The sequence below is a fragment of the Scyliorhinus canicula genome, chromosome 26 (assembly GCF_902713615.1).
Source record: "Scyliorhinus canicula chromosome 26, sScyCan1.1, whole genome shotgun sequence".
Taxonomy (NCBI): domain Eukaryota; kingdom Metazoa; phylum Chordata; class Chondrichthyes; order Carcharhiniformes; family Scyliorhinidae; genus Scyliorhinus; species Scyliorhinus canicula.
This window is the reverse complement of record NC_052171.1, coordinates 6,103,686-6,130,120: the sequence shown is the minus strand read 5'-3', so window position 1 is coordinate 6,130,120 and position 26,435 is coordinate 6,103,686. Positions and strand designations below refer to the sequence as shown.

The 26,435-nt window shown below is 46.2% G+C and overlaps 1 protein-coding gene across 4 annotated transcripts in view; it reads left to right on the top strand.

Annotated features, from left to right (window-relative positions):
- LOC119957461 (methylcytosine dioxygenase tet3-like) overlaps positions 1-26,435 on the top strand; it is a 404,548-nt gene that overhangs the window by 337,164 nt on the left and 40,949 nt on the right. For all 4 annotated transcript variants that reach the window (XM_038785538.1, XM_038785541.1, XM_038785539.1 and 1 more), the window contains 4 exons: positions 3,874-3,967; positions 14,653-14,861; positions 17,727-17,877; positions 25,231-25,320. In XM_038785538.1, the coding sequence (XP_038641466.1) occupies positions 3,874-3,967; positions 14,653-14,861; positions 17,727-17,877; positions 25,231-25,320 (544 nt within the window). The remainder of the gene's footprint in view (positions 1-3,873; positions 3,968-14,652; positions 14,862-17,726; positions 17,878-25,230; positions 25,321-26,435) is intronic.

The window sequence follows — 26,435 nt, the reverse complement described above, 5'->3', positions numbered from 1 at the left end:
TCACCCAAACCAAGTGACTGTTGACTGCAATATGTTTCCACGAGTACCCAATCAGTAACTCATAGCCAGAATAATCCCTTGTACAGGATCTAGCCTAGCAGAGAATTCCTGTGTCTCCTGTGGGGATTTCCCCACCTTTCAATTGGTCCATTGTCACAAAGCTGATTTATGTTTGCCCATTCTGAACTCTGCTCTGGGGTGGCGGGTATGGGTTTGGGAACTCCATCCATCCCAGTCAAAGGGGAAATATGCATATGTTCAAGTACAGCTGATAGGAAGCAGGGAATCAATGATCACACAAAGAGACCAACTTCAGGGTTAACATTCTGAATTGATGTCTGTTTAATGTCTGCCACTGTTACCATTGTCAATTAATCTTGAATTTCTGTTACAATTAACGTTGTCAGTGTTGGTTTAATTTCTGCGACAGTTAAATCTTGTTAATGTCTGCTGAGTTTCAGTTACTCTTAACCTTATCAATCAGATCTATGTTTTAAGTTGCGCTGTGTGTGCATAAGGGGTTTAATGTATATTTAAAATGGGGAACCACTCTCTGCTCACTTTCTGAGGTCAATCGCTCTCTCAGTCAGACTGACTTTGCGATCAATGGTGAGTCTCCTTCCTTCCCCATCAGCCCAAAATCCAGGCATGTTTTGAAGAATTTCCTCATTCCCCCTTCAAAAACCTCAGGAGTGCGATCAAAAGAATCACAAGCTGATCTGTGCAGTCTTTTATCACAAGTTATTTAGATCAACCAAACAACAACAAAAAAAAAATATTTTCATGTCCAACTTTTTACATTTAATAATATAGAAGTGCCAACAATCAACGTAATGTTTTAAAAAGTGACCATGGAGAATCTATTGTGAATGTGATGTGGGTCGCAAGAGACAGTCATTTTGTAAAAATGGGTCGCCGAGAAAAAGTTTGAAAAACACTGATCGAACATAATTAAGCCTGCAGTATTCTAATATTGTACAATCAAAGTAAATAAGTTTGGATAAATGGGTTGGAGCATGTTGCAAGAACACTTTCAGATATTGGGATTAAGTTATTTACAAGTACACTCACCTCAATCCGCAAATATTATAACTTTGAATTGTACAGCATTCAGTGTTCATCGATGAAACATTTATGGCAAGATTTTCCAATTATTTTTCAGCGATGTTTGGAATATTTAGCTTGATTTAAATTTGGCTGGACAGGGGGCAGCAAGGTAGTGCAGTTGTTAGCACTGCTGGCTCACGGCGCTGAAGACCTGGGTTCGATCCTGGCCCTGGGTCACTGTCCGTGTGGAGGTTCGCATTCTCCCGTGTCTGTGTGGGTCTCACGCCACAACCCAAAGATGTGCAGGGTAGGTGGATTAGCCATGCTAAATTGCCCCTTAATTGGAAAAAAATAATTGGGTACTCTTTAAAAAAAAAAAAAAATTTTTTTGAAATAAATAGAAATTTATGTGGATAGGCTTGCCATGTTTTAGCAAGTGTTGGCTGGCACCATGGCAGATAATGTTGAACAATCATTTCTGAAGTTGGATAAGAGAATTTGAACAGGAGTAGTAGTACCGTACAATTGGAGCTGAACATAAGAACATAAGAACTAGGAGCAGGAGTAGGCCATCTGGCCCCTCGAGCCTGCTCCGCCATTCAATTAGATCATGGCTGATCTTTTGTGGACTCAGCTCCACTTTCCGGCCCGAACACCATAACCCTTAATCCCTTTATTCTTCAAAAAACTATCTATCTTTACCTTAAAAACATGTAATGAAGGAGCCTCAACTGCTTCACCGGGCAAGGAATTCCATAGATTCACAACCCTATGGGTGAAGAAGTTCCTCCTAAACTCAGTCCTAAATCTACTTCCCCTTATTTTGAGGCTATGTCCCCTAGTTCTGCTGTCACCCGCCAGTGGAAACAACCTGCTCGCATCTATCCTATCTATTCCCTTCATAATTTTAAATGTTTCTATAAGATACCCCCTCATCCTTCTAAATTCCAACGAGTACTGTCCCAGTCTACTCAACCTCTCCTCATAATCCAACCCCTTCAGTTCTGGGATTAACCTAGTGAATCTCCTCTGCATACCCTCCAGCGCCAGTACGTCCTTTCTCAGGTAAGGAGACCAATACTGAACACAATACTCCAGGTGTTGCCGCACTAACACCTTATACAATTGCAACATAACCTCCCTAGTCTTAAACTCCATCCCTCTAGCAATGAAGGACAAAATTCCATTTGCCTTCTTAATCACCTGTTGCACTTGAACTCCAGAGGTAAGGTGAGAGTCAGCCTTTGGCATCAAAGCAGCATATGACCGCATGTGGCATCAAGGAGCCCTATCAAAACTGGAGTCGATGGGAATCATCGTTGTGGTGGTTGGAGGTCAATCATCTCAGCTCCAGGACATCACTGCAGGAGTTGCTCAGGGTAGTGTCCTGGGCCCAATCATCTTCAGCTGCTTCATCATTCATCTTACTTCCATCCAGTGGGGATGTTCACTGATGATTGCATTATGTTCAGCACCATTCGCGACTCCTTAAATATTGAACTGTCCATGTCCAAATGCAGCAAGACCTCGACAATATCCATGCTTGGGCTGACAAATGGCAAGTAGCATTCTTGACATTGGTCATCTCCAACAAGAGAAAATCTAACCATCGCCCCTTGACACTCACTGGCATCACCGTCACTTAATCCCCACGGTCAACATCTTGGAGATCACCATTGACCAGAAATTGAACTGGGCTGGCCACAAAAATACCATGGATACAAAGCAGGTCAGAGTCTCGGAATCCAGTGGCAAGTAATTCACCTCCTGACTCCCCAAAGCCTGTCCACCACCTAAAAGGCACAAGTCAGGGGTGTGATGGAAAACTCTCCCACTTGTTTGGATGAGCAGCTCCAACAATACTCAAGAGGTTTGACATCATTCAGGATAAAGCAGCCCACTTGATTGGCACCCCATCGACAAACATTCACTCCCTACACCTCTGATGCACAGTTGCAGTAGTGTGTACCACCTCAAAGATGCACTGCAACAACTTACTATCCCGCCTTAGACAGCATCTTCCAAACCCATGACCACTATCGTCTCGAAGGACAAAGACATCTCTTCTTTCACTGTCAATGGATCAAAATCTTGGAACTCCTTCCCTAACAGCACTGTGGGTTGTACCTACACTCCATGGACTGCAGCGGTTCAAGAAGGCAGCTCACCAGCTTCTTCTCAAGGGCAGTTAATGCTGACCTCGCCAGCAACGCCCACATCCCAAGAATAAAGTTTTAAAAATTAGAGTTCCAATTAAATTTACTTGATTTCACGGTGCGCCAGCCAAGATTCCAGTAATGGATTTACCTGATATTGATTTGAGCCGTTTTATTTTGAAGTTTCAGCTAAAATTTTTGAAAAATTTGTTACAATAAAAAGATAATAATTAGAGTTTGCCGTTATAATGAAAATTTACATTTTGAATCAAATATGTCATCAGTGTCCACAAATGGAGTTGCTGAGATGTGCATGTGCAGCTGGAGAAATGCAAGAGAAGAACATTTTTGTGGCGAGTCAGTGAGAGAATTGAGGCCAATTTAACTTTCTGTTCGCACATTCCTAGTCGATGAAACCAAGCAACCAAAATTAAATCAGCCCCAACCTTGCAGCAAGAACCATGTGGCTGTGAGGAAATAGATTGTGACAAATTACATGTTTTAATGATATATCTTTAACCAGTCATGGCTTAAAATGATACACACTACAGTTTGAAATAACAGGTCAGTTGCCAGATAAACTCTGTTTGAGAACCTGGAATCCTTCTCTAAGATAAGATCTTTAATCTTTACAATGGCTTAACTCATCCATAATTGTTATTTCTTTCAGGTATGGGGAGAAAGGGAAAGCAGTTAGAATTGAGAAAGTCATTTACACAGGGAAAGAAGGAAAAAGTTCCCAGGGTTGTCCAATTGCAAAATGGGTAAGTGTCAAGATCTGCTTTTTCTTTCAATTTATTTTCTCCTTTAACCTTCTTGTTGTTTCAGCTGAGGAACATCTCATAGGTCATGGGCACCCTCCAGTATTTACCCAAACGACCATTTCATATAAGTTGGATAGCAATTGTCGGTAAACTGCTTACCATTGGAAACAAGCAAATTACTGCGGCTGCTGGAATCTGTAACCAAAAGAAAATCTCTGCAGGTCTGACGGCATCTGGAAGAAGAGAAAAGAGCAAACGTTTTGAGTCCAGACGACCCTTCGTCAAAGCTAAAAGGCATAGAAAGTGGGATATATTTATACTGTAGGATCAGGGAATGAATGATGAGTCATAGCCAAAGAAACCAAGAGAAGAGAGTGCTAATGGCAGTCCCCAGAGAGAATATAAGGTGTGAAAGGCCAAATGGCAGGGAAACTAAAATCAGAGTGTAAACTGTGACAGATGTGGGGGGAAGGGGAGTTGTTACACCTGAGCCTGTTACTATTGGAGTTGTTACACCCGAGCCTGATTATTTCTTCGCTCACCAGCCACACAGGCACACTTCTACAGTGTTTAATTGATAAAACTCAGTCACAGGAACCAAGTTGGTTATTAAAATAGCAAATGTTGGAAATAGCAGGCCAGGCAGTATCTCTGGGGAGTGAACAGAATAAAAGTTTCAGATCATGATCTTTATCAGAACTAGGAAAAATTAGAAATGTAATCGCTTTTATGCAGGTGACATGGGAACGGTTGGGAAAAGAACAAAAAGGAGGTTCTGTGATAGAGCGGAAGACAGGAAACATGACTAAAGGGTTGGTGGGACAGAGAGGGAGCCCCTGGCCAGAGGTGGGGGGTGGGGGGGGGGGGGGGGGGGGGGGAGTCACAGGGATAGGGAGAGGAACACAGTTGGGGGGAGAACAGGGGGGAAAGAAATAATACATTGGGAATAGGACGGAGAAAAGGAGTTGGCACTCGGATAGGCTTTGGCAGGCAGGGAACAAGCTGAAGAAACAAGGTGGCACCGCAAACAGCCACTTTGGAGGGTCCTTAAACAAAGGGAAACCCCGGAGTGCAGAGGCGCACCTATGTGACATACACATAGTTGGGTGCCCCCTGGACAAAAGAAACCCCAGAGTACAGCGGTCCGACCTCATGGTGGAAACGGTTACCGTGCCTATTTTAGGCGGCCCCCTAACAAAGGGAAACCCCGGAGTGCAGAGGCGCATCCAACAGGTACGTATGGTTGATCCCGCAGAAACGGGTTGACAGAAACTCCCCATCAGGATAGTTACCTGGAATATAAAGAGGCTTAACGGCCCACTGAAAAGATCCAGAGTTTTCGCCCTTCTAAGAAGCCTGAAGGCTGACAAAAACTTCCTACAGGAGACACACCTGAGGGAGAAGGACAGACTGATGGTAAGAAAGAGCTGGGTGGGTTAGATGTACCATTCATGCAACGGGATGAGGGCTAGGGGAGTAGCCATACTGATTAGCAAGAGGATGAGGTTCATTGAGACAAGGATAATCTCGGGCCAAGGTGGACAGAACGTCATGGTCAACGATGTCCTGGACGGCACACTGGTAAATGTGTATTCGCTCAACTGGGATGATACAGACTTTATAAAGAAGACCAATGTGGAAATTCCTAACATTGGCACACACCAACTGATTATGGGGGGGGTTACAGGACCTCTGGCTGACCGATTAAACCCCAGAATGGGGAAAAAGAGAGACATTGTTAGGGAACTGGGAACATCATGGAACAAATGGGGGCGGTGGATCCATGGCAGTTCCTGCACCCCGGAGAGAGGAAATTCACATTCCTCTCATCGGTCCACAAAGTATACACCCAAATCTACTTATTTGCAATGGGGAAATCGGTGCTTCCAGGAATAGTAATACAATAGTCCACGATAGTCATCTCCGACCATGCTCCACACTACATGGTTGTGAAGTTGGAGGCAGGCCGTGCCCAGTGCCCCAAAAAGAGAGTGGGCATGGACCTCTTGGGCGACAGGGCTTTCTGCAAGGAAATATCACAAGCCATAGCTGAGTACGTTACTAATAACCAGAACAGGGAAGTTTCACCTTCCACGTTCTGGGAGGCACTGAAGGCTATGATCAGGGGAGAAATTATAGCTACAAAGCTCACAGAGACAGGGAAGAGAGGGTGGCCAGGCAACAGTTGACTGACTCCATGCTGGAGGTCGACAGGAAGTACTCCGAGACCCCGACTGTAGAGCTTCTGGAGGAGAGGAAAAGCTGCAAATGGACTTTAACCTGCTATCCATGAGGAAAGCAGTACACCCACTCCGCCAGTCATGGGGAACCTCCTATGAACACGGAGAAAGCAGGTAGCCACGAGGGAAAATGCCCAGCTAAAAAGCAGCGGAGGCAGACTGGTAACAAACCAAAAGAGGTCAACTGGGCATTTGAGACGTTTTACCGGGGACTGTACACCACCAAGCCTCCTGAGGGGGATGCGGGAATGAAATAGTTCCTCGATGGACTGGACATGCCAGTTGTGGGGGAGGACAGGCGGGGTTGAACTGGAAGCACCAATAGATCTCGGGGAAATCATGGAGTGCATCAGCTCCGTGCAGGCAGGGAAGGTGACGGGACTCGACGGATTCCCGGCGGACTTCTATAAAAGATCTGCGCTGGCCCTGGCCCTACACCTCACTGAGGGACATGTTCGCAGGCTCGCTGGGCACCCTGCCTCCGATGCTAATACAGGCCACAATATCGCTGAGACACAAAAAAGACAAAGACCTAACGGAATGTGGATTGCACAGACCCATCTCGCTGCTCAATGTAGAAGCGAAGATACTCGCGAAGGTCCTGGCCAAGAGACTGAACAACTGCGTACCAGAGGTGGTTGCAGAGGTCCAGACGGGTTTTGTCAAGGGAAGCATCAGGCAGTTGATGAATGTAATAATGACTCCCCTCCATGGGAGAGTACACCAGAGGACGGAGAAAATTCCTTTGACAGAGTCGAGTGAAAGTATCTCTTTGAAATAGTGGAGCGGTTTGGGCGAGGAGCAGGGTTAACCTGGGTGAAACTCCTATACAACAACCCCAAGGCGAGCATTAAGACCAACACCACCAGCCCTGAATACTTCCAGCTGCACAGAGGCACACGGCAGAAATGCCCACTGGTCCCAATCCTGTTTGCCCCAGCAATTGAAGCCCTGGTGATCGCACTGCGAGACGCAAAAAGCTGGAAGGGCATCCAAAGGGGAGGCAGAGAGCAGAGTCTCACTCTATGCGAATGACTTGTTCCTCTATGTCTCAGAATCACAGGAAGACTTGAGAACAACTATGTAGCTCCTGAATGAGTTTGGGTTATAAACTTAACCTAGGCAAGAACGAGGCATTCCTGGTGAACCCAAACGAGGAAGGAACAGAGCTGGAGGGACTCCCATTCAAACTAGCCCAAAACAAATTCTGTTCCCTGGGATCCAGGCAGCCTGGGACTGGACACAGATCCACAAGTGGAATCTGACCAGCCTGGCGGGGAAAGCCAAAAAGGACCTACAGAGATGGGACACACTCTCGCTCTCCCTGGCAGGGAGTGTGCAGGTGATCAAAATTAACGTACTGCCGAGGTTCCTCTTCCTGTTCAGATTTATACTGATCGTCATCCCCAAGGCGTTCTTCCACAGCATAGATAAAATGATCATGGTGTTTGTGTGGTGGGGTAAGAATCCAAGAAACCTCAAATTAACGCTGCAGAGAGAAAAGTCATGGGCAATCTGGCACTACCGAATCTACAATACTACCACTGGGCAGCAACGGCAGAGAGAGTGAGGGGGATTGTTACGTGAACCCACCGTGGAATTGGTGAGGATGGAGTTTTCCGGCAAGGAAACGACCCTCCAGGCCCTCGCCATGGAAGCGCTCCCATCCCCTCCCGACAAAATACATATCCTGCCCAGTAGTGGTAGCTACACTAAAGACATAGAATCAGATGAGGCAACATGTCGGTTTGACCAAGATGTCCCCCATGGCCCCATCTGCAGAAACCACAATGTCCCACCAGCCATGCTCGACACCACTTTCAAAAAATGGAGACAGGACAGGAGGACGCTAACACTTGGGGACTTTTACATGGGAGACAGACTAGCGACACTGAGTGAACTGATGAAAGACCTGAAACCACCGACAGGACAGGAACCTAGGCACTTTCAGGTGAAGCTCTTTCTCCACAAGGAGACGGTTGGATACCCCAGGGCCCCGAGAACCACATTATTAGAGGACCTGATACACACTGACAGTAAGGAAGGGGAAAACTGCAGGAAAATCTACGGACAGCTACTGGACAGAGCGGGGGCCAACACAGTGAACTGGGCTCCGCGGGATCCGCGCATGCACAGTGATGCCAACGCAACATGGTGCAGGAGTACAGGGGACAGCGCGTAGGACAAGAGGCTGGGGTACAGAGAAGCCGGCCCTCCGATCGGTGGGCCAGGCGCATCGGAGGCCTCCCCCCCCCCCCCCCCCCCCGGGTCAGAGCCCCTCTCTATAAAGCTATAATCCATCCGGTGTACCGCCAGCGGGAAAAGAGAATCCCAGCGACTGGAGAATTCTGGCCTTGATATTATTGCACACATTTCCACATTTAACAGAGACGGGCAGAAATTCCTGGGGAGCTGACTGTTCAGTGATTATAATGGTAAAGTGGGGCAGCACGGTGGCCTAGTGGTTAGCACAACCGCCTCACGGCGCAGAGGTCCCAGGTTCGATCCCGGCTCTGGGTCACTGTCCGTGTGGAGTTTGCACATTCTCCCCGTGTCTGCGTGGGTTTCGCCCCCACAACCCAAAAATGTGCAGAGTAGGTGGATTGGCCACGCTAAATTGCCCCTTAATTGGAAAAAATAATTGGGTAATCTAAATTTTTTTTTTTTAAAACAAAAAATGGTAAAGTGGAATCTGAATTAAAACTTTATCGCTTATTCTGGCTTCAGCAAAACCCACATTTCCTGAGCAGTCTGAAACTCACCAGGATCAACAAGGCGAAACAGGACTGTGAAATTGCCAGGCTGGGAAGCTTTTAAATACTGAACCATGACTGCTGCTTGCTTGCCTAAGATTTTTGTTTTGAGAGTGTAAGTTCACAGCTTTGTTGGCCATTTGTTGGCCATGACTTTGGAGGTCATTCCATTATCTTGGACTTTTTAAAAAAATTGATCGGCACTTCTCTGCTGTCGGCCTTCCTTGCATGAGATAGCTTATGCAGCTCTACCTTTAACTTCAGATTAGAAACAAGAGAACAGCACAAGCAACATCAACAGCAGCAGTCTTCCCCTCAGCTACTCCTCTGCATGAGCAGACATGGCCTCAAAACAGGAGGCCTCATGTAGGCTGTAATTGGGGTGGGAGAGATTGTGGTGAGGTGGGATGCCAAAGGGGGGTACGAATGAGAGAGTCTTGAGCAGAGAAGCTACTTCCATTCGTCATTCCGCTGAACAGAGGGGATTAATACAGAGCTCCAGTTCAAAGGATGTAATACTCCCAAGTCAAAATATCGGCTTTCTAGACGTGGCCAAGTAACAGTGCTTCAGGAGGCAGAGACCTCTGACACCTGCTATCAGATCACTGCTGACACCTGCATTCTTCAAGGGCAAAGACATTCATCCAACTGACCCAGATAGGTACGGGTTGCCAATGGAGATCAAGGTCACCACAGCCCTGAATTTCTTCACCTTTGGCACTTTATTTATGATATTTTCTAGATTTCACAATCTGCTATGCACAAGTGCATCTCCCAGGTGACTAATACCATGTTTGTCAAGCCTGCTACTTACGTCCGCTTTGCTACTGGTGAGGCCAGTCAGAATGAGAGGGGTGTCAGATTTTCTGCAAAGGCCAGTTCCTATCGATCAAGGGTGTCAAAAACTGCACGCATGTGACAATTAAGGTATCCTCAGACCATTCAGGAGTATTAGTTAATTCAAAGGGATCCATTGCATTGATGTTCAGTTGTTAAGTAACCCCTTGAATGTATTTACGCAAGACTCTGCAAGGCATCCTGGAAACTGCTCTTGGTAGTTTCATTCCCATCACCATTCACATCACCCAGATTTTTGCACCTCCAAACTCAGTCAGCGGTTGGCTCCTAGTAAACGTGGACTACCATCTAAGGAGGTGGCTCATGGCAACTTTGAGAAATCCTGCAATTGATGAATGGGAAATGCACAACCAGAGCCACATAAGCACAAGATTGGTCACAAAGCAGTCCAATGTGTTGCTGAAGGTATGATTCAGATGCCTGGACAGATCTTGGATGGGGTGAGGGGGAAAGGAATATCCTTCAGAATGTATCAAAACATGTGTCCCTAATGGTAGTGGTTTGCCGATAATTGCACAACCATAGCACTGTGGAAGGAACCACAGGAGGATGCGGAGCAGCAGAAGGAGTCAGAAGCTGATGTGATTACACCAGAGGCTTGAGCAGAGCGAGAACAGGCTTTTAATTTCCCTGCCCTGACTACCAAGATATCCATGGCCAACATCCTCTCAGTTTGAGGGATTATGAAGACCTAACCAAAGACTCCCACAGCTCCTCCTGTGCAGGAGCAGACTTGGCCTCAAAACAGGAGGCTTATGTAGGCTCTAACTGGGATGAGAGAGATGGAGGTGAGGTGGGGTGCCAAAGGGGAAGTAAAAACAGCAAAGTCTTGAACAGAGACCCCACTAACCTCACAAACATATTCATTTTCTCTGCCTTGGCAGTCAGATCAATGTAAGTGTAATGTTCTTGTTGGATGGCCTGATTTATATGACAAGAACACTTGTAGCTAAAGCTATAAACGATTTATTAACATTAAGTGTGGGTCAAATATGTACAAATCAACAGATAAATAACAGTATGAACATGCACAAACCACTAGCTCTCTCCCAGCTCCCAAGTCAGTCAGAGATCACCTGACTCCAACATTCATAGAATCATAGAATTTAATGCAGAAGGAGGCCATTCAGCCCATCGAGTCTGCACCAGCCCTTGGAAAGAGCACCCTAAAGCCCACGCCTATCCCCATAATCCAGGAAGCCGTCCTAATATTTTTGGACATTAAGGACCAATTTAGCATGGCCAATCCATCCAACCTGCACATCTTGGACTGTGGGAGTAAACCGGAGCACCTGGAGGAAACCCATGCAGAAATGGGGAGAAAGTGCAAACTCCACACAGACAGTCACCCCAGGCTGAATTAAACCGGGGACCCTGGAGCTGTGAGGCAGCAGAGCTAACCACTGTGCCACCATCACTTATATGCAAATGAGACTCCTAGCGGTCAGTCGGCGAATTACAACACAGCCATGATACAAATACAGTAAGTACCAGAGGTAGTTGTTCAGATGGGATGTGGTCCGTTCCTTGAAGGGAATAGATGGAGCTAACAGTTACTGTCTTAGTCTGAGGGGTTTTGTGCAGGAGAATGCTGGGAAAATCAGTGTGTCGGGATTGGTACTTGAATGTGGGATTCCCGTATCAGCCCCCCCAAACAGGCGCCGGAATGTGGCGACTAGGGGCTTTTCACAGTAACTTCATTTGAAGCCTACTTGTGACAATAAGCGCTTTTCATTTCATTTCATTTCACTTACCTTTCCTACCCAAATGAGATTATTGAAGCTCTTTCAGCACTGTATCCACATGAGAGGTATCATATGCCAACTGCTAACCTCCTCAGCTACTTCTAGCCATGTTGCTGAGCTTCCGAGGCTGGTCGCTCCCTTCTATAGTCTGGAAAGTGTAAAGATGATATATCTGTAGGCTCTCATGGCCTGCAGAATTATCTTCATGGCACCGAGCGGTGGGGGTGGGGTTTGGAGGTGTAGCCTTCTCATGTTGTTCTTGATCTCTCTATCCTAACAATTCAATAGTGGATCCATTGGCCTCTTTAAATAAAGATCCTTTAACTGTCAGGTACAGAAAACCATCACTCCTCACTTGATCAGAAGACACGGAAGTGAGATGCTCATGCTGTGGCTTTGTTAAAAGGTCACAGCAAAGTCCACTCCAGAAACTTTCAGGTTTCTGATCTGCTTCCCCCATGAGGAAGACTAAAGCCGGGATTTTCTGTTCCCGATTGCATTGGGAGGGTTTGCTGAAGGGAACAGAAAATCTCAGGAGAACAGCCAAATTGCATTTCATGTCGACATGAACTTGTGACACAATTGTCCCCTCCCCATCAGTGGAGTCCTGTTGTGTCAGGACCATCATTCTCAGTAATTAGTATATCATTATCAGGCCTCCACACCTGAATCATCCCCGCCTGTCAGAAAAGCACCTCTGTCAGCGTGAGGGCAGAATGGCATAAAACCCAACTGATCTAACAAAGCATGCACCTGACAAGCAGACCACCCAGGGGAACTCAGTTGAGTGCATCGTCACGGGGAGAGGGTCATGCCAGGGCACTGGGGAGTTCCAGGGTGAACTCCTTTGCACTGGGTGGCCTTAAAAAAATGGTGCACTGATCCTCGAGGGACTAAGTTGCTGGCAGGGAAGGCCAGCGGTATGTTGTGGGATCCGCCCCTTGCTTTTTTTTCCTCAATGTGGAACTACACAGTGGTGAACGCCACTGTTGTTGTCAGCAGCTTTAGTGCCACTTTTCCCACCGCTATCACCCTTTGCCGAATTCTGGGTAAATTCAGCCCAAATATAAAAATTTTGCACAATATTTTAATCAAAAGAGACTGTGTTTAAGATGGTTGCTTTCAATGTCACTGTCAAACGAGGAACCATGCCAGAGTCGAGAATGATCTGACTGAAAGTAAGGTAGATGTCGCATGCATTTTCCACTCATTAAAGCACAGGGGAACACCAAATCCAGCCTATTCTGTGTCTTTGTTCCAGAAAAATCAATCTCGCATCAAACACCCATCGCAGACAGCTCACTTCTTTACTTCCATGCTGACAGAATTAACCAGATGTTAATTCACACAGTTTCAAAAGATATTAATGATTGTCGTAGTGTAGTGTTTTTTCTAATTTCAGATTAAACGGAACGAACTGTATCAAAAGATGAATGTTAACTTTGTTAGTCTTTCAGCACATCAAGAGCTTGACAAGGGAGAGGAGCATAGTCAATTTGAACAAATTGTGAAATATTAATTTATTATTTTTTAAAAAATAATCTTTATTGAAATTTTTACAAAATATAAACATCTCAGCTCTCTTAACAAACCAACCGCGGTAACACCCCAAGAACAATACCCACCCAACTTCACAAGCAACTACAAACAAAAGAAAAAAAACAAAAGAACACCCAAACAACAAAAGGGAAAGAGATAACACCCGCCACATCCCACAAACCCATGTACACGGTTCTCCCTCCCACCGATCCAAACCCCCCCTCCCCCCCCCCCCCCCGGGTTGCTGCTGCTGCCGGCCTATTTCCCTACCGTTCCGCCAAGAATTCCAGGAAAGGCTGCCACCGCCTAAAGAACCCTTGTACTGATCCCCTCAGGGCAAATTTCACCTTCTCCAATTTAATGAACCCCGCCATGTCGTTGATCCAGGCCTCCACGCTTGGGGGCCTCGCATCCTTCCATTGGAGCAAAATCCTCTGCCGGGCTATGCAAAGGCCAGAACCCCGGCTTCTTTCGCCTCCTGCACTCTCGGCTCCACTGCAACCCCAAAAATTGTGAGTCCCCAGCCTGGCTTGACCCTGGATCCCACCACCCTCGACACCGTCCTTGCTACCCCCTTCCAAAACTCTCCCAATGCTGGGCACGCCCAAATCATATGGGCGTGGTTTGCTGGGCTCCCCGAGCACCTAGCACACCTGTCCTCGCCCCGTGAAATATTAAATTATAAAGATATTGGGATCGAATTCAGCACTGCCGCTTCAATTTATACACACGGTTCTTGAAACAGTCGTTACAAATAAGAGTGATATGTAGCTGTTTGCAAGTTTTCTTCCAACTGGAGGAAGTTACAAGTCGACTGTTTTGAAGAGCCAGATTAGCTGGGGAATATTTGGAATAAACCTGCAAGCAACAGAGGGCATTGCAGTACTGCAAATTTAATTAAAATTTGCCACAACGTGTTTAACAATGCAAAATAATCTATGATCTAATTTCAATTTCTTTTATGACACAAAAAGTATTTTGGTAATGTGTAAACTTTAGCGTCCTTGCCACAAGTATTACTTAGAAAATGTATAATTGCCAGTTAAATAACAGCTCTGATTTTTCATTCGGTGATTCTATTAAAGAGGTTGCTTTTTTGTTCAAAGTATTCTCCTTTTTTATCGAAAAATAATTACACTTTTACCAGATATTTATTTAACTTATTTTAAAAGCACCAATTGTTTTTACAATCTAGAAGTCCTCAAGTAGGTTCTCGCTCATTAATTACAGGGGATGTCCCTATGAGTTGAGAAGGGCTCCATTGCAAGCAGCAGGGTATTCAAATTCAGACAAGCCTGAGGGCCACACTGGAGCTGCATGACCTTGAGAAATCCACTACAGATGGGAGGATTTGTATTTCCAGTAGTATAGTATCCCAGGTTGGCACTAAAATTGACATGTTTCAAAAAAAAGAAACTCATGGTAAGAGCATATTTTTCTTTTCTAAAAAGGAGTACTTCAAACAAAAAGAGGATTTCTGCTATATTTTCTTACCCTTTTAACTCCTTTAGAAATACTCACCAAAACAATGTTTCACTCATTACTCACAGATAATACGAAGAGCAAGCGAAGAAGAAAAAGTCCTCTGTCTAGTACGTGAGCGTGCTGGTCATCACTGTCAAAATGCAGTTGTTGTTATTCTTATACTAGCATGGGAAGGCATTCCTCGAGCCTTTGGAGATAAGCTGTATGATGAACTCACAGAGACTTTAACAAAGTATGGAAATCCTACATGTCGCCGGTGTGGATTGAATGATGAGTAAGTTTAGTGACTTAATTTTATTTACTTCAAGAGCTCTTGATATTCAAGTTCAGTGTTAAACTTAAAGAAGGGGAATTGCATTTATATAAGGATGGAATTGGCCACAGCAGATGAATCATATTGATTAGTAGATGAGATAACAGATGAAAAGTGACAGACATTGAGGGAGATAATTCATGACTCCCAGCAAAAATAAGCCTAATGAGGAGCAAAGACTCAAAAGGGAAAAAGTTCCTACCATGGATAACTAAGTAAGTTAAGGAGGGTATTAAGTTGAAAGCAGAAACATTTATGATGGTAAAGGTTAGTGGCAGGCCAGACGGAAGACACAGATTCAGAATGCAGCAAAGATGGACTAAAAAGCTAATCAAGAAGAAGAAAATATACTATGAGGGCAAGGTAACGAGAAACATAAAAAAAGTAGAGCTTTTTAAGTACATTCTGAGGAAGAGAGAAGCAAAGAAAGCTGTGGTCCTTATAGAATGAAACTGGGGAAGTAATTATGGGGAAGCAAGGAAATGGCAGAGAGTTACACAGATATTTTGCATCAGTCTTTACTGTAGAGAATACTACAAGCAACACAGAAATAGTAAACAATACGGCGGAAGAATTAAATACAGTCACCATCACCAGAGAATTAGTTTTACGCAAACTATTGAGGCTAAAGACTGACAAGTACCCTGCACCTTTTGGTTTACATCCCAGAATCTTAAAGGAGGTCGCTACGTCCTTAGGAGGATCGTGGCTGCATTGGTAGTCATTTTCTAAAAATCCTTGGTTTCTGGCACTGTGCCAAAGGATGGGGAAACTGTCAATGTGGTGCCCTTGTTCAAAAAGGGAAGGAGGCAAAATGTAGGAAACTACAGGCCAGTTAGTCAAACTTCAGTTATTGGAAAAATATTAGACTCGATTATTGTGGAGAAAATAGCAATGCATTTGGAAAGTCATAATCTGATGAAGCAGTCAGCCAGATCTCATAAAGGGGAAATCATGTCTGACAAATAGTTCTTTGAGGGAAATCAGCCAGAGTAGATAGAGTGGAACCAATCAATGTTGTGTAAATGGATTTTCAAAAGCATTTGATAAGGTGCCACACAAGGCTAGTCAACAAGATAGCAGCTCATGGTGTTGGAGGTAATATTCTGGCACGGTTAGAAGATTGGCTAACTAACAGGGTGGCACAGTGGCTAGTACTACTGCCTCACAATGCCAGAGACCCAGGTTCAATGGGTGACTGTCTGTATGGAGTTTGCACGTTCTCCCCGTGTCTGCACAGTGGGTTTCCTCCAAGTGCTTTGGTTTCCTCCCATTGTCCAAAGATGTACAGGTTAGGTGGATTGGCCATACTAAATTGCCCCTTAGTGTCCAAAGGTTAGGTGGGGTTGTGGGAATAGGTCAGGGCGTTGGCCTAGGTAGAGGCTCTTTTGTCGGGTCGGTACAGACTCGATGGGCCGAATGGCCTCCATCTGCACCATAGGGATTGTGTGTGTAATAGGAAGTAACAAGTAGTGATATCGGGGGTCTATCTCAGGTTGGATGGCAGTAACCAGTGGAGTCCCACAGGGATCAGTGCTGGGACCGCAGCTCATCACAATATATATTAATGATTTGGAGGAAGGAACAGAGTGTACTGTGGTCAGATTTGCAGATGATACAAAGGTGGCAGGAAAGGCAGTTTATAAGCAGGGTGTAAATAGTTTACAGAGAGATATTAACAGGTTAAGTGAGTGGGAAGAAAATTGGCGAATGGAATTCAATGTGGGATTCAATTTGCATTGGGGATAATCTCGCTTCCCAACTTTTTGTATTTTATGCCTGCGGTGGCATATATGCTGATGGCCAATGCGGCCGCAAAATCGCCCCCAAGTGTTCTCTTAGTTAAGTGTTTCAGTAGATTGTTGCAGTAAGCTCAAAGGAGTAGGTGTTAAAATGTTTCTGGAATCTGTATGTGCAAATTTTCAAAACAAAAAACACGGGGAGGGATTCTCTGACCCCGGGCCCGGTCGGAGAATCGGCGGGAGGGGGGGGGGGGGGGGGGGGGGCAGGCGGGATTCACACGCCGCCGGTCCGCACATTCTCCGGTGACCGGAGAATCGGCACCATTGGCATCGGCACGGCGCTGGTCGGGGTCTGCTCTACGTGGCCCCCCCCCACTGGGGGGCGCACGTTGAGCTGAGTCGCTGCCGAGGTAGACCGAGTCTAGCCAGCGCCGTTCACATGCGGTCCTACCCAGAGGGACCTCGGCGTTCATCCTGCGCGGGGATGGCCTGGTGGGGGAGATGGGGGATCCGACCCCGGGGGGGGAGGGGGGGGGGGGTGGCCACTGTGGCCTGGCCCGCGATCAGGGCCAACTGATCGGCGGGCTGGCGTCTCCTGCTGGGGGCCTATTTTACTCCACGCCGAGCCCCTGAAGCTCTCCACCATGTTGCGTCGGGGCCGGCGCGGAGAAGGCAACTAGCATGCGCGAGTTCGTGCCAGTTGTAACGACATGTGCGAATTTGCGCCGACCGCAGCATGCATGCACAGAGACCCGTGGCGCCTGTTTGACGCCGACATCGGCAGCTGGTGCTGCGTGAGTCGCTCCAGTACCGTGCTGGCCCCCTGTAGGGTGCAGGTTCGCTGATCCTGGGGGCCTGTTGACGGCATTGTAAAACGCAACGGCGTTTACGACGGCATCAACACTTAGCCTCAGGATCAGAAAATCCCGCTCATAACGTTAAGAAATCATCTACCGCAATTGATGATCAATATTCAGGCCATCTGTGTAATACAAGTGACAATTCTGTTTTATTCCTTTGGCCACCATTACTGAAACTTCCAAATGGATTAATAATTCCTGCTTTGACTTGATTTTCATTTCAGCCGCACATGTGCATGTCAGGGAAAGGACCCTGAGACCTGTGGTGCTTCCTTTTCCTTTGGCTGTTCGTGGAGCATGTACTTCAATGGATGCAAGTATGCCCGCAGCAAGCATCCACGCAAATTTAGGCTTCTGGGAGACAACCCGAAAGAGGTTGGTTCAATTCACTGAATTTTATTACTAGGCTGCATTTCCAACTTATCCGTGCATTCCTGCTACAATCTTGAACAGGGAGAAGGCAGATAGATTGTCAGCCTTGGTTCAATGAGTGTGTTCTCGCTGTAGTTATTTAATTCTAGTTTCAAGTCCTTTTCCAGAGGCTTGAACACACAATCGAGACTAAGATATCAGTGCCCTACTGAGGAAGTGCTGCAATGTCTTCAGAATGAGACATTAGACGGACACTTTATCGGCTGTCTTTGGTGAACATCAAAGATTCCTTGGCACAGAGAAGTTCTCCAGGGTGCTAGCTAACGGTTATCTCTCAATCATCAGTAAAACACATTAACTGGTCATTTATGTCACAGCTGTTCAAGATATTGCCAGGTGTAGTTTGGCTGCTGAGTTTCCAATTACTAAAAGAGTGACTGACTTCGAGGGCTGTGTTATATTTTAGGACATCTTTAATTAATGAAAGGAATTTTTTTAATTCAAATTATTTAAAAATTCAAATACTTGGTACATTATTCAAAGACTCAGGCAAAGTTGTAACTTGAAGCATTCCATACCTCAAAATTCAGTTGAAATATAAAAGTAAAGTAAGTCAAGTCGCCATAGTCTGCTTCCTTCCAGAAGTATGCAAATCGTGATTCTGTCACCAGAAGTACAATTTTCCTGCCTATAGATCAAATGATTTTTGCAGAAGAAGAAAAATAATGGGGGCGATTTTGAGCCCGCATTAACTGTGAGCGTAAATGGCGATGTGGGCCCAAGATATCGTGAGAGACGGCAAAATTGTGTTTTCCAATTTCCCCCACCCCTCGCCGATGACCGAACAAGGTTCTCACCCAGGAAGGCTCAGATCTCATTTTTTATATTAACATCTAAGTAGTGGGCCATCCTGCCATTGCTTCCACTCCCCTCAAACCTCGTTGGCATGACATTTACAACAGCTTTATAAAAGGATGAGCCTGGCAACCTCACCACCAAGGGAAATATTGGAGGTGAACGTGCAGGTTACCACTGTCATAATATACACACAGGTATATGATGGTGCACAGACAGGCAGTGATTGACACACAGGATGACCAATGAACACACAGAACACAGCAGCCAATCACCAGACAAGACACGACCACTATAAAGCCAGAGCGCACTAGTTTTCTCGCTCTGTTGGGATCCAGCCTCTGAGACAGTCAGAGCCCATGAGCAATAACTGGAAAATACACCATGTGGTAGTAAGATAGTCTGGTCAGGTTAGCCTCAGGTATCCAGTCAAGTCAGCATAGTGTCAACCCACAGTTAAAGTATGTATGATAGTTAAGAGTACAGTAAAATCAAGTTGCATTTCTTCAAGTGTTGGAAGCCTGTCTCTCTCACTGCTGCAGTAAACGCAGTCCCCGCAGACCCAGCTTACCCAACACATCACCCACTACCCGCCAGGAAGTCCGATAGATTGTGAGCACCGGAGAGGCCATGGGGCCTTCAATAAGACCTCTTGGGTTCGTGGGGGCTGAGTCTTGGGTTTGGGAGATGGATGGGCACATTCTGGTGTGGGCCTCCGGGGTTTAGGTGGGTGAGGGTCAATGTGATGTCTCTGGGAGACAATGGTGTGGCGTCCGGGGGGGCATTAATGTTGCATCTGGAGGGGCATAAGTGTGGCATCTGGAGGGTATTAGTGTGGCTTCTGGGGGAGTTATCAATATTGCCTCCGCAAGCAAGGCAACAAATCCTCCATCCACACACCTACCAGAGTGAATAACCTTATTGGACACAACTATTCCCTTTTCACTGCATACTCTCACCATCTACCAGGCTCAAAAAGAAGCAGTCACTCCAGGAAGCGTGGAAAACGTGTAGGTGAGAGTGAAACAATGCGGCCCCCAAGCCCCTCTGCCTAGCTTATTCGTAGCTAATGTCCAATCTCTAGAAAACATAGAACATAGAACAGTACAGCACAGAACAGGCCCTTCGGCCCTCAATGTTGTGCCGAGCCATGATCACCCTACTCAAACCCACGTAGCCACCCTATACCCGTAACCCAACAACCCCCCCCCCCTTAACCTTACTTTTAATAGGACACTACGGGCAATTTAGCATGGCCAATCCACCTAACCCGCACATCTTTGGACTGTGGGAGGAAACCGGAGCACCCGGAGGAAACCCACGCACACAGGGGGAGGACGTGCAGACTCCACACAGACAGTGACCCAGCCGGGAATCGAACCTGGGACCCTGGAGCTGTGAAGCATTTATGCTAACCACCATGCTACCCTGCTGCCCTAACAAGCTAGACGAACTTAAAGCCAGACTCACTTTTCAAAGAGAACTAAGGGACTGTTGTGTGCTCTGTTTCGCAGAGACATGGCTCACTCCTGCTTCACCGGACTGTGCCCTACAACCAGAGGGCTTCTCAATCCACCGAATGAAACATACGGTGGCCTCAGGCAAGGCAAGGGGAGGTGGGGTCTGCCTCCTAATCACTACCTCCTGATGCCTAGATGTAGCAACACTAGCGAGTTTCTGCTCCCTGGACCTAGAATACCTGACGCTAAAATGCCACCCCTACTACCTCACGCGGGAGTTCAGCTCCATTATCCTGAAGGCAGTTTACATCCCAACCCATACGAACGTGAAAAATCGCACTGGGCTAAATATTCACCACCACAAATAGCCTTGAAACAAATAATCCAGAGGCCTTGTTCATTGTAGATGCGGACTTCCCTCAGGCCAAGCTCAAGAGCATTCTGCCAAGTTATCACCAACATGTCACCTGTTCCATCAGAAGCTCAAACATCCTGGACCACTGCTACACAAATATCAAACATGCCTCCCGCCTACACTTTGGCAGATCTGACCACAAGGCTGTGCTCCTGCTCCCAGCTTATAAGCAAAAACTGAAGCGGGAGAATCCGTCAAAGAAAGTCGTGCATTGTTGGTCTGAGGAATCGGATGATCTCCTCTGGGACTGCTTAGAGTCAGTGGACTGGTCAGTGTTTAAAAACTATGCGACCAGCCTGAACTAGTACGCCACTAGAGTAACTGACTTCATTAGTAAGTGTTCAGAAGACTGTGTGCCAAAGAAGCAAATCCACGTGTTTCCCAACCAGCAACCCTGGATGAACAGGGATATCCACTGCTTGCTGAAGTCTAGGTCTGAGGCTCCTCCCTCTGCGACTGGATCCTGAACTTTCTAACACACAGGCCACAATCAATAAAGATAGGCAACAACACCTCTTCCACAATCACCCTCAACACCGGTGCCCGACAAGGCTGTGTCCTCAGCCCCCTACTATACTCTTTATACACCTATGACTGTGTGGCCAAATTCCCCTCTAACTCTATTTTCAAATTTGCTGATGACACCACCGTTATGAGTCAGATTTCAAACAATGATGAGGCAGAGTACAGGAATGACAGAGAGAATCTGGTGAACTGGTGTAACAACAATAATCTCTCGCTCAATGTCAACAAAACGAAGGAGATTGTCATCAACTTCAGGAAGCGTAGTGGAGAACATGCCCCTGTCTACATCAATGGGAATGAAGTAGAAAGGGTCGAGCGCTTCAAGTTTTTAGGTGTACAGATCACCAACAGCCTGTCCTGGTCCCCCCATGCCGACACTATAGTTAAGAAAGCCCACCAACGACTCTACTTTCTCAGAAGACTAAGGAAATTTGGCATGTCAGCTACGACCCTCACCAACTTCTACAGATGCACCATAGAAAGCATTCTTTCTGGTTGTATTACAGCTTGGTATGGAGCCTGCTCTGCCCAAGACCGCAGGAACTACAAAAAGTCGTGAATGTAGCCCAGTCCATCACGCAAACCAACCTCCCATCCATTGACTCTATCTATAATTCCCGCTGCCTTAGAAAGGCAGCCAGCATAATTAAGAACCCCACGCACCCTGGACATATTCTCTTCCACCTCCTTCCGTCAGGAAAAAGATACCAAGGTTTGAGGTCACTTACCAACCGACTCAAAAACAGCTTCTTCCCTACTGATATCAGACTTTTGAATGGACCTACCTCGTATTAAGTTGATCTTTTCTCTACACCTTGCTATAACTGTAACATTATATTCTGCAGTCTCTCCTTCCTTCCCTATGTAAGGTGTGCATTGTTTGTACAGCATGCAAGAAACAATACTTTTCACTGTATATTAATACATGTGACAATAATAAATCAAATCAAACTCCCAGTTCGGGGCACCTTTTCTGGGTGTAAGCGTTGAGTCCTGTGAGTGAATGATGATACTGGGTGGTAGCTTGAAGGGGGTAGGTGGGGGAGCCACCGGGTCAGCAGATGGGGGAAACGCAATGTTCTTTGGTGATATGCGAGCCACTCTTGGGCAGCCAGCCATTGTGGGGGACATTGACAGGGGTTTATGCTCTGTTCCATTAGGGAAGAAGGACTGAGACTGAGGGGAGAACAACACCACTAATATATTGCCCCAACCCTCAGGTCAACTGGGCAGGGTGCATGGGTGGCTGGGTGTACAAAATGCAAGGCTCATTTGAACGGCAACTCAGTGGAGCAGTGGAATGCAGGTCATTGTTAATGATCAAGTAGAGTTTATCTGGAGGCTTGATGATAATCATCACCCATGCCTGTATTTTATGAAATTCAAGTTTGACTATCTACTGTGGTGGGATTTAAACCTGGGGCCCCAGAGCATTGCACCCTATCCAACACACTACTAATTAAATGGACAGAATTAACTGGTCCAGGAAGGCTCAGGACTGTTAATAGGCAAGTGGGTGCCCAGTTGGCCCGTACCCAGACCAGTAACAAGGCCCTTCTGCACTGCACAGGCCTGACAGCTGTTTATTGTTGACTGAGGGTGGAAGAAATATGTTAGTGGCATCATTCTCCGCTCAGTCTCAGTGTCCTTCTTCTCTAATGGAGCAGAGCATAACCCCCTTTCATTGTCCCTCACAATGGTCGGTCACCCAAGGTTTCCACTGCGGATGTCACCAATGCAGTGTTGGCCAGGTTGCCTCATGGTGCCAGCACCATGTCCTCAGACAGAAGGCAATGGAGCTCTTCCAAGTTGGCCTTGAAATCTGAGCAGGTTGCTGACATCCCATTCTAATGTTCCCGACTCTGCATTTGTAGCTCCGCAGCTGTGGGATGACCAGGTCCAAGGGCACGTTATCTCACCAGGACTCAGCAGAGTCCTGCCATCCAGCACTGCACTGCTCCACCCCATAAAGCATCCTAGTTGGGGCTGTCCTCGAGGACCTGTTTTCATGGCAGCCATCCCCCAATTGGACTTGGAACAGTGCTAAGGAGGCATTTAAATGCCCCCCACCCCATCCCAATTGATGAGTTTAAGTGATGCCGGGGCAAGCAAATCTGAGGCAGGCTGCTATGGGCGTAGCGTGGAATTCATGGAAACATTTTTAAGTGCCTGATGATGCAGTTCAATTTCTTGCCAATGTCATCAGCGGGATTCTCTCCAGTTTTCTTGCTGAAATTGATACTTTGCCAAAATATCGGGAAGACACCATTCAGTAATTCATTTATGGGAAATAACAGCAACTGATCAGCAGTGGTACATAGGGGCTGCTGACAGAATCAAGTAGAAATTGCACAAGCACAAAATACTTCTCCCAAAGGGTTGTTAATCTGTGGAAATCGGTACCCCAGAGTGTGGTGGATGCTGGGACAGTGAGTAAATTTGAGGAGATGGCCAGATTTTTAATTGGTAATGGATTGAAGGGTTATGGATGGTTCAGTTAAGGCCAGGATGAGGTCAGCCATAATGGGCCAAAGGGCCTAATTTTGCTCCTCTATCCTATCTTATTTGCAGCACTGGTGAATTTTAGTTTATTCACATATGCAAAATCCACAAGATTACTTAAACTAGAATATGCACCTGTGAAGACTCAACACAACCCTTGACCTGAGGTCAGCAGTTTTATGCTCAAACTAACTGAAAGATTTGAGCTAATAGCAATATCCCTACTTGTAAGGAGGTCTGTAGAAATTGCTGCTGCATTCCTTGTACCTAAACTAAACAATTAACAATTTTATAGTCAAGGAGTTATTCATTTTGGAAATGCCCACTGCAGTCCTGTACATCTGCTAAAAACTCCAAAGGATGATCTCCTCCAGGGTACACGGTAGCACAGTGCTTACCATGGTTGCAACATAGTTCCAGGGTCCCAAGTTCGATTCCCGACTTGGGTCACTGTCTGTACTGAGTCTGTACGTTCTCCCTGTATCTGCATGGGTTTCCTCCGGGTGCTATGGTTTCCTCCCACAGTCCAAAGATGTACAGGTTAGGTGAATTGGCCATGCTAAATTGCCCTTTGGGTCCAAAAAGGTTCGGTGGAGTTACTGGGTTATGAGGATAGGGTGGATGTGGACTTGGTTGGTGTGCTCTTACTAAGGGCCGGTGCAGACTCGATAAGCCGAATGGCCTCCTTTTGCACTGTAAATTCTCTGATTCTATGACAATAGCATGGACTATTCCTGAATGAGGATTAAGGAATTCTTACTACAGCATGAAGTTATGTTTCACTGTTGCAAAAAGATTTGCTTAATGAATTATCTGGCAAATCGTTCAAATTTGGACTGACCATGCAAATCAATTATTGTTGCCAAGCTTTAATGATCCGACAGGGAGTGCAGCACAGTGGCGCAATGGTTTAGCACTGGGCCAACGGCGCTGAGGACCCGGGTTTGAATCCCGGCCCTGGGTCACTGTCTGTGCGGAGTTTGCATATTCTCCCCGTGTCTGCGTGGGTTTTACCCCCTCAACCCAAAAAAGATCTGCTGGTTAGGTGGCTTGGCTACGCAAGAGTGTCCCTTAATTGGGAAAAAAAATAATTGGGTACTCTAAATATTTCACAGACACTGTTACAGGCAGGCTGCAATTGCTTCTTCCGGTGTAGTAATAGGCGAGTACAGCAAATGACAACTAGTAACTAAGAAGCACCAATTACTACACCAATATTACTCTGTACATTCTTGGAATTGTGAAATAATCCAAAACATTTTTATCAACTTTAATTATTGGTTTTAATAAATGAGAAATAAAAGTGTACTTTACAGGAAATTGTAAAACCCTACATCTATGACTTATATTTGAATTTTGTTTATTAGCAGTTCAAACACATTCCAATCAATCCAAATAAGATTCCATTCTAAATCACAATGCCTTTAACTGCAAGCTAGACTTTGTACTTCATTTAGGCTATCAAACTACAGGCCTCACACAGAATTAAAATTGTGAGGGGATTCATGATAATACCTCGGTGAACTTCATCTATTAATATTGCTAGTGAGTCGTCTTTTCTCATCAAAGTGTACATTGTAATTGTTGTTTTCCCCTCAGGAAGATTTACTTAAAGAGAGATTACAAACTCTGGCCACAGAGGTTGCTCCACTGTACCAGCAGCTTGCACCCCAAGCCTTCAACAATCAGGTAAATTAAATCCTCTGCTACAAATCTTGAAACAGTTAGTAAGACTGAAAATGTATTCATTTCCAAACTGTTATCTAGCTTAAAAATACATTTTCCGAAAATAGCATTTGACATTACATGCTAAAACTATGGCTTTAACGTCAGCAACAGACACTGTTCAATACATTTGCACACAATTTGTGGCGTCCCATTTTGAGCAGTTGTTAGTAGTTTTGTAGATCATAAACCAATGATTTCAGAAGAAAGTAAATTAGATATATAAATATGTGCTGCACTGCAGAATCATGGAGTAATTTGAGTTAATCCCACTTTATGAGTTCCCAAGATCACATGATTTACCCAGAGATGGTACAAAATCATGACAAATCAGGCAAAGGAGAGAAATCAGAGGTCAAGTCAGTCAACTACTTGCATGGATCTCTATGTGCAGGCCAGTGTAAGCTGAAAACGGAGAGTATGGTATTTGGGTTTTGAAATGCAATCAGGCTGATGTCTAGTCTAATTTTCTATAGCCATGTGACTCTGCCATGAGTGCCAGCGCATGCTGGCGGCATCCCCGCGCAAGTTCACTCTGACATTTCTGATGCGTTCAATGAAGCCTTTTACTGAGAAGCATTAGTGAAGCACTGCCGTCCTTAAACATGAAACATGGGGCTGGATTCTCTGCAATCCCGAAACAAAATTGGTCCCGGTGCCGCTCCAGCGAGTCTCCGGGTCCCGAATATCCGCGCGTCCACGAATTACGCCATGCGGCTGGGGGGCCATTGCCAGAGGCCCTCCCAGCGATCCTCCCCTTCCGACCGACTGAGTTTCCAACGGCGTGGAACTAACATGGTCTGGCCGGTCGAGACTCTCACGTGGGGGCTGTGGACTCAGTCTGTGGGCGCCCTGGTTGGGGATGGGGGGAATCGGGAGGGGGGGGCCTGGGGAGGGGGGCCCTTATGGGCAGCCAGGGCACAGATCGGGCCAGTCCAATGCAGGGGCGTGAAGCCGATGGTGGGGCCTATATTACGGAGCTGCCTCCGCAGTCCGAGTCCGCAATGGCGCTCGGCTGGAGGCCACTGGCGTGCGCATGCGCGGAACGGGAAGTGCGGCGGCCCATCCACAGCTAAAGC